Below are 7262 nucleotides of genomic sequence, written 5' to 3'. Positions count from 1 at the left end.
AGAACGATGTACGGGGGATGCTGTGATGGAATATTCACCTTGCCCACCAGCATCACTTGCAGTTTTAAAATCCCATACTAGTAAACAAGCAGCAATAAAGTAGTTAATTGTAACCTCATCAGGACCCCCTTCTGCTGTACAATGCATCTTTCTTCGGCAGAGAACCACTGTCCACAACCAGCACCTAAAAATCTCATTGTCACCAACAATGCAGAAGTCAGCCACCCACTCCACTCCATTGTATTTTAGTGACCAGAAACCTTAGTTTTCTTTCCACTTCAGATCATGGACTTTTATTATATCTGACCTTTGCATTTTCAGATTTTCTAAGTTGCTTACCACACTTCTGACAATCTACACTACGTCTTGTAGAATGTTATGCTTTTGTTTGTTTTTCAGTCTTCTTCTCATGAACCTCTTCCCCTTGGCAGTTCCCTCGCAGAGATCTGAAAGTGTGTTTAACAAGGAATCTTTTCCAAGGGAGTGATGATGCATAACACTTTTTCAATGAAAGGTCTCCTTTCTTGTGGAAACAAACAATGTATTTGTAATGAAATGATTTCCTTTGCCTTCTCCATGCATATTTCATCTATGCTAGCTGATTCTTCCATCTTTAGGGGCAATTCCCCACCTCAGGAACTAGGAAGTGCCTTTAAGCTCCATCTTCTCCTCCACCATCTTTGACAACAACATTAATGGAAAGAGGGTGAGTCCTCTAACAGAAGTTTTTTGCCACCATTACAGATGATTCTTATTTAAAATCTAATCGGCAGCTGTGACTGAACCCAAATAATTTTAACTGATTAGTAGTCAAAGACACTATTCATAGATCACGCAGACGATCAATTCATACATATTGGCCTGCCTGATTCATACGGTTAAAGGTATGTTTAAGTTTAAACATTCAGTAGGGCTTATTATCAACAAGGTGTATAAACGTGAAATCTGACTTATCTGAAGAGTTGAAATATGTAAGGGATCAAAAAATGTTAAATTTCTTACAGCAAGTGCCCATTTAGTGGCAAAGTCTGAAAGTGACATAAATTTGTCATAATTCCCTCCCAAAATAAACTTCAAGGGTGTGATCATAAAGAAACTTTTTATATTAATAAATGTAAATTTTTTCACATTCTTTCTTGTACATTGGATACTTTCACAAAACCTTGTATATCTGCAGTGTCTAAGAGCAAGAGGGACCAGGATATGAGATTCCACAGAGGGTGCTGAAGTTGCAGGCAAAGTATCATAATATGGATGAAAAAAGAGATTGTGACTTAGTTTATTTGATTTTGTAACATCCTAGACATGTGGACATACAGGACAGTTCAATTCTGCAATCAGGCAGATAAACATTATTTAAATGAAAAAAAAAGTTTCAATGTCTTAACTTTGGTGTATTAAAATTGTTCAAACACATATTGGTGTTTTCTTTACGTCAGATCAAGAGAAGATACAAATCAAGTCAAGAGAAGGTACAAATTGAGGAGTAAGAGGAATCACTTGTGACCTTGATGAGAAATGAGCATACAAGAAAACTTTGAAAGTCAGAAAAGAAGACATATATACCCTGTAGTCCAGGTTCTTTACAGGCATGCAGTGCATATTTTCAAGCTATGCAGTGGAAAGGGGAGAGATAGAGTGAGGTCACTAGGAATTGCAGTTACACATGTATGAAGGGAGCTAGTGAGAATGGAGAGAACTCTTCTTACAGCTTCCTGTTCATCATTTTGACAGAGAAATCTTAATAGTATTGCTCATATGATTACTTATAACAACATTAGTAACAGTGTGTAACCATATCACTTTTGGTAAATTGATGCGTTACCCAATGTCTATGTGGCTGACGAACGATGATCACCTCAGTGAAAGTATTTTTTATTAGTTAGAATTGTAAACAGTTCCGAAGTTATGTCATTTGTGCACATACACTGGCCCTGATGGATGCTGTGCGCCTTCAAGGTGGAACAACAATGGCAGTTTTGCGGTACCAGCAGGTGGGGCAGTTATGCCATATGGGCGCATCCTGGCACAGAGATGTGAGATGCACTATCAAACAGTGCACACTGTGGCAAAGCAAGTGATGTCATGGAGGGAAGATGGGGTTTAGCTATTCTTTACTAGAAAGTTAAAATTTGAGAAAGTTTACAGCTTTCAGCACAGGAGAAGTTGCAATGGCGAAGAAGTTCATATCAAAGAAGAACTACACGGTTTGTCTGAACGCTGAATTAAGTAGCAGAATTTCAAAGTAATGGTGTTCATAATGTAAACACACTGCCCTCTCACATTAAATTACAAAATACTCCATAGTCTTATGGACTCAAAGTATGTCTTGACATATGCCTAGACTTGGTTTTGTGCGCTGCAGTGTCACTTTGTCTAAAACTGTTCTTTAGAATTGCGTTCAATAAATGAGATGCGTACTACATCTCTACAGAATAAAAGAGTGTAACTTATATTAAGACACTTTCTTCCTTAATTTTATGTTATTCCACACATATATTGTTATTATTCTCGTTCCCCCAATTTCTGCTTCTGGTGCCTCTTCAACTCGCTGCAGAAACTTCATTAAATTAAAAATGAGACACTGTGTGATTCTAGCACACCTTGTGCATTTATCCACTGTGCTTCCCTCATGTTTACCTTCAGTTTATAAATGAACTCTAGCTGTTTTTCTGATCCTTTCTCATCATTTTCTGTAGCATATCCCCACTAAAGAAATTCACAGCAGTTCTATGTGACATTTGACAAGTACATGGTTAATTCTCCCTCATGATAAATGATTTTTCATGTGTTCTTGTTCCTTTTATCTTAGAAGCACACTAAAATTCCTACATAACATGATGCAGAAATACAGGGAAAGTTAAGAAATACTGTGTTAACACAAAAATGACAATTCACAGTTTGCCTACTAAACTTTTATACAATAAATGATGTTAATAATCTTCAGCTTGGACTGCCATATGGGTGTGACAAATTCCATCTTGATAAACAACTATGAAATTTAAAAGAACCTGTGTATTCTGTCATGCCACTAAGACTAACAAGAACATACAGTCATGTAATTTTCATGACTCACTGTAAAACCCAGGACTGAACAAACTTGTGTATCATCATACTAAACAAATGATTATCTGGATATACATTTGTAATTAAGCTGTATGAAATAAGATTACGGATTTTATTTGGTACACTTCAATTTAAAAATAACACATATATTACTATGTATACAGAATGATTGATGACTATGAAAAATAAAGAAAGTCTTCAGTTATTTCCTCTTCTTCTCCAGATGATGTGTACCACTGTGTGCTGCACAGAAGTCCTTTGCCAACATGCAGCTTTCATTTTTTACAAATCATGCACAGAAAAAAAAAATACTGTAGGAAAGTTTTCTGTACAGAGGCAAAGGTCATGGTCATCTAATATTCACATTCTCTCTTTCTGCTCAGTAATAAAACCAGGAAAAACGGTAAGCAGTCTTTGTCCAACTAATTCTGACCTATGTCTGAAGCATATTTCTCACTGGAAGTCACTTGAGCACTTACAGCTTCCAGTGAATCAATAGCTTAATAATTAGAATCACTCCAAAATGAATCAGTGAATTCTAGTAAGATCTTCAACTATTTTCACAAGGTCATCCACTGTTGCTTCCTGTTTCATCCCACTTCCAGTGTCAATCTGTTGAGGCAAGAAGCACAAAACAGATTAACTAAAAATAGAAAACCTGCTACACAAATACAGTGCTTATGCAATGCATATTTAATCATATGACAATATAAACAGACAACAGTTCTGATTCATTATTTAAAATGAAGTTAAGATAATCTGGGTTGTTAGGCCACGTCATATTACTACAAACAACTGATGTTTCGACCGCTCTGCTGGACGCTTTTTCAGGATCTTGTGGTGTCCACTGTAAATTGAGTACCATCAGAGTCCAGTGTCACCATCTCTCATAAATGGGAGTTTTCCTATGCTTGTGCTGGAGAAGTGGGATTACTGGGTAAAAAACCGGTAGCTACCACTGGTTGGCCATCGTCAGTGGATAGTAAGAGATGTTTTCCCGAGCAAATGCTGAAGAAGGGACTTACTGGCTAAAGCTCCTTTGACCACCATTGGTGGGCGAATCTCACTGGTTAGAAAGGGATTTTTCCTGCACTTATGCTGGAGAAGAGTTATTGCTTAAAATTCCTCCTGCTGCTACTGATGAGCCCACAGCATTGGCTAGAAGTGAAACGGGCAGAGCATGAGAGGGGAAATGTTTATCGAACTTATTATTGTCCACGGAGGTGGCTTTCAGTGCGCTGTTTATATTGCTCAAACACCGCGGATGCTTATTTATTTCCTTGATGGTGGGGGACCATGATGCTGGAAGCCTATAGGCATGCTCTCTAATGAAGATACGAGCATTCTGAGAAATTTCAATTGTTTCTTGGGCTTTTGTTGTATAAATATTTGTTTCCTGAGTCAGGTCAATGGCTGTCCATAGACAGAGGTTTTAAGCGAAATATTAATTATGCTAATAGGAAGGATGAGCAACCGCCTTCTCTCTCTGTTAAGTTACCTTTTATTTCTGAATTCATGGACCGCATAAACAGAATACTAAGGAAAACTGGTATGCAGACCACTTTCTTCACTCAAAATAAAGTTCAAGACTTTTTACAACTGAAAATGGATGCACTGATTACCTCCACACTGTTTGCATTTAAGAAATGACATTTGGCTGTGGCAAAGAGTATACAGGTGAACAGGAAGGATTGTTAAAGAATGTATTAGGGAAAACAAACGTCACATGCAGCTGAAACAAAGTATGAAATTAGCGGTAGCGGAACATCATGAGTCTAACCAATGACATTGACCCACTAATGGCAGCCAAAGGAGTTTTAGCCAATAATCCACTTTTTTGGCATTTGTGCAGGAAAACTTCTCTTACTATTCAATGATGATGGCTCACCAATAGTAACCCAAGGTTTTTAACCCAATAATCTCACTTCTCCAGCACAAGTGCGAGGGAAACTACCCTTTATAAGAGAAGGCGACACAAGCATCTGACAGTGCTGAATCTACAGTGGGTACCACAATATTTTGAAGAAGATCACACCAAAGGTTTTGAAATGCAGATTTTTTGAAGAGATATGACAAGGCCTAATCAACCAGAAGACTTAAACTTCAGTGACAATGGTGATGAAAGCCTGCAGACTTACATTATTTAAACATTTATGTTTTTTGTTTAGTATTTACAATTATTCTTCCTTTAAAAAGGGACGAAAGAAGAAAAAGACTGCGCCACTACACTTTTCTGCTTCTCAGGAAGGCTGCATCAATAACAAAAAAAAAAAAAAAAGGTCAACTCTAAATGTATGATGATTATGTCATATTTACTATACCTGTAAACCAGCTGCAACTTCCTTCATGTTTTCATGTGACAAATCAAGGAAACTCTCCACAAGGTCTCCATCTATGAATCCCTCACAAGGTTCTGTTTTAGTATCAGTATTGAAACTCCTCCAGAATCCATGGTCGATTTTGCCAACAGACTTAATGACATGTGTTAATTTGTCCTCAAGTTCATGCAGGAATTCGTAGAAATCATTTGGGATCTGAGTAACCAAACCTAAAATATCAAAAATAAAACATTACAATGGTGTACTAAATACAATAACAAAAAACAGACTATGCACTGGAATAAAAAAATTAACACATGCACAGTAGTAAAAAAGCTCTCGAGGCATCAGCACAAGGTACATAACACTTGTAGCAATTGCAGTATAAAGTACGTGAAAAACTAAACGAAGTGCAATGCACATACTTCTGCTTCGAAATAAGCAGCTCCTTTTTGACTTTGTAAGAAGTAAGTTCACGTGTAACTGTCACAATAAACATAGATTGTACGCATTGTGGGATGAGCTGACTGTTGTCTGAAAACAGCTGGAAGTTATGGTGGCAAATTTACTGATATGACCACTACAACTTGCACTGACGGTGGAATTTGTCAAGACAGGCTCCTGTTGCTGCAAATGTGTCATGAAGCTTCCCAGGTTCCTCTATTAGTGATACAGTCCACAAAGAATTCCAAAAGCACTATGTCCACCCACTGTGGGCTAGTAGGTCACACCCAGATCTGGAGCTGTTTCGCTAAAAAAGAGAGAAGGGGCTGTTAGCTGTGGGTAGCCTGAATATTCAGTGTGAGTTTCATCTTAGGAAAATAGTATTTATGAGGTGAACAAGCTAAATGTGAACTTGTTACTTAATCTGAAAGGACTGTCTGTCAGGTGAAAGAGACAATTCCAAGAAAAAATTGTGAGCAGGGCTTGCAGTCAGCAGCAGATCATCAGCCACAAAGCTATAAAAATATCTGTCACCTGGGATCTGAGCTGTTTCCACAGACGAATGGAATTGATGAAGACAGCTACCTTTACTTGTGGGGTCTCAGCACAGCCGTCAATCTGCAACACTGTTCCAGGGACTGATCAGGATCCACCGGTCAAGAGCCAATATAAGGGTCTAAGCTACAGATTTTTGTCAATTTTGTGATAAAGCTGCCTGCAGATTCTTTGACTTGCACTTACGAGAAAGAGACTTGTAAAGCTGCCCTGAATAGGTCAGCCATTTATCATTTATGTTTCATTTGAATGCATGCCTACACTCAATATAAATACCTTCAGGAAAAGACTTCCTTACACTAAAATTTACACTGGAAACAGCCACTCAAGTGACCGAGTACGCATGAAAAATTTTATTTTTCAAACTTTTTATTCATGTTAGGTGAAACTCTGAGAAACATGGGTGACTATCTGCCTTCAGAGGTGTTGTTGTTGTCTTCAGTCTGAAGACTGGTTTGATGCAGCTCTTCATGCTACTCTAACCAATGCAAAGCTCTTCATCTCTGAATCTGCTCACTGTACTCATTTCCTGGTCCTGATGATATCTTGATGCCTCAGAATGTGTCCTATTAAGTGATCCCTTCTGTTAGTCAAATAGTGCCACAAATTTCTTGTCTCGTCAATTCCATTCAGTACCTCCTCATTAGTCACATGATCTACCCACCTAATCTTCAGCTTTCTTCTGTCGCACCATATTCCATAAACTTCTATTCTCTTCCTACCTAACCATTTATCATTTATGTTTCATTTGAATGCATGCCTACACTCAATATAAATACCTTCAGGAAAAGACTTCCTTACACTAAAATTTATGTTTGATATTAACAAATTTCTCTTCTTCAGAGATACTTTTCTTGCGATTGACAGCCAGCATTTTAT

General features: G+C 37.8%; 1 protein-coding gene across 1 annotated transcript in view; it reads right to left on the bottom strand.

The window, feature by feature from the left end:
* Positions 1-3164: 3164 nt before the first annotated feature.
* The window catches only part of LOC124600858 (DNA damage-binding protein 1), a 177033-nt gene continuing 172935 nt past the window's right edge, over positions 3165-7262 (bottom strand). Inside the window, exons 20-21 of the mRNA XM_047136197.1 lie at positions 5388-5614; positions 3165-3678 (exon numbers count right to left, since the gene is read on the bottom strand). Of these exons, the coding sequence (XP_046992153.1) occupies positions 3595-3678; positions 5388-5614 (311 nt within the window). The 3' untranslated portion in view covers positions 3165-3594. The remainder of the gene's footprint in view (positions 3679-5387; positions 5615-7262) is intronic.

This window comes from Schistocerca americana, chromosome 1, assembly GCF_021461395.2.
Source record: "Schistocerca americana isolate TAMUIC-IGC-003095 chromosome 1, iqSchAmer2.1, whole genome shotgun sequence".
NCBI lineage: Eukaryota > Metazoa > Arthropoda > Insecta > Orthoptera > Acrididae > Schistocerca > Schistocerca americana.
Note: the sequence above shows the minus strand (reverse complement) of the source record. Positions and strands in the feature narration are given on the sequence as shown.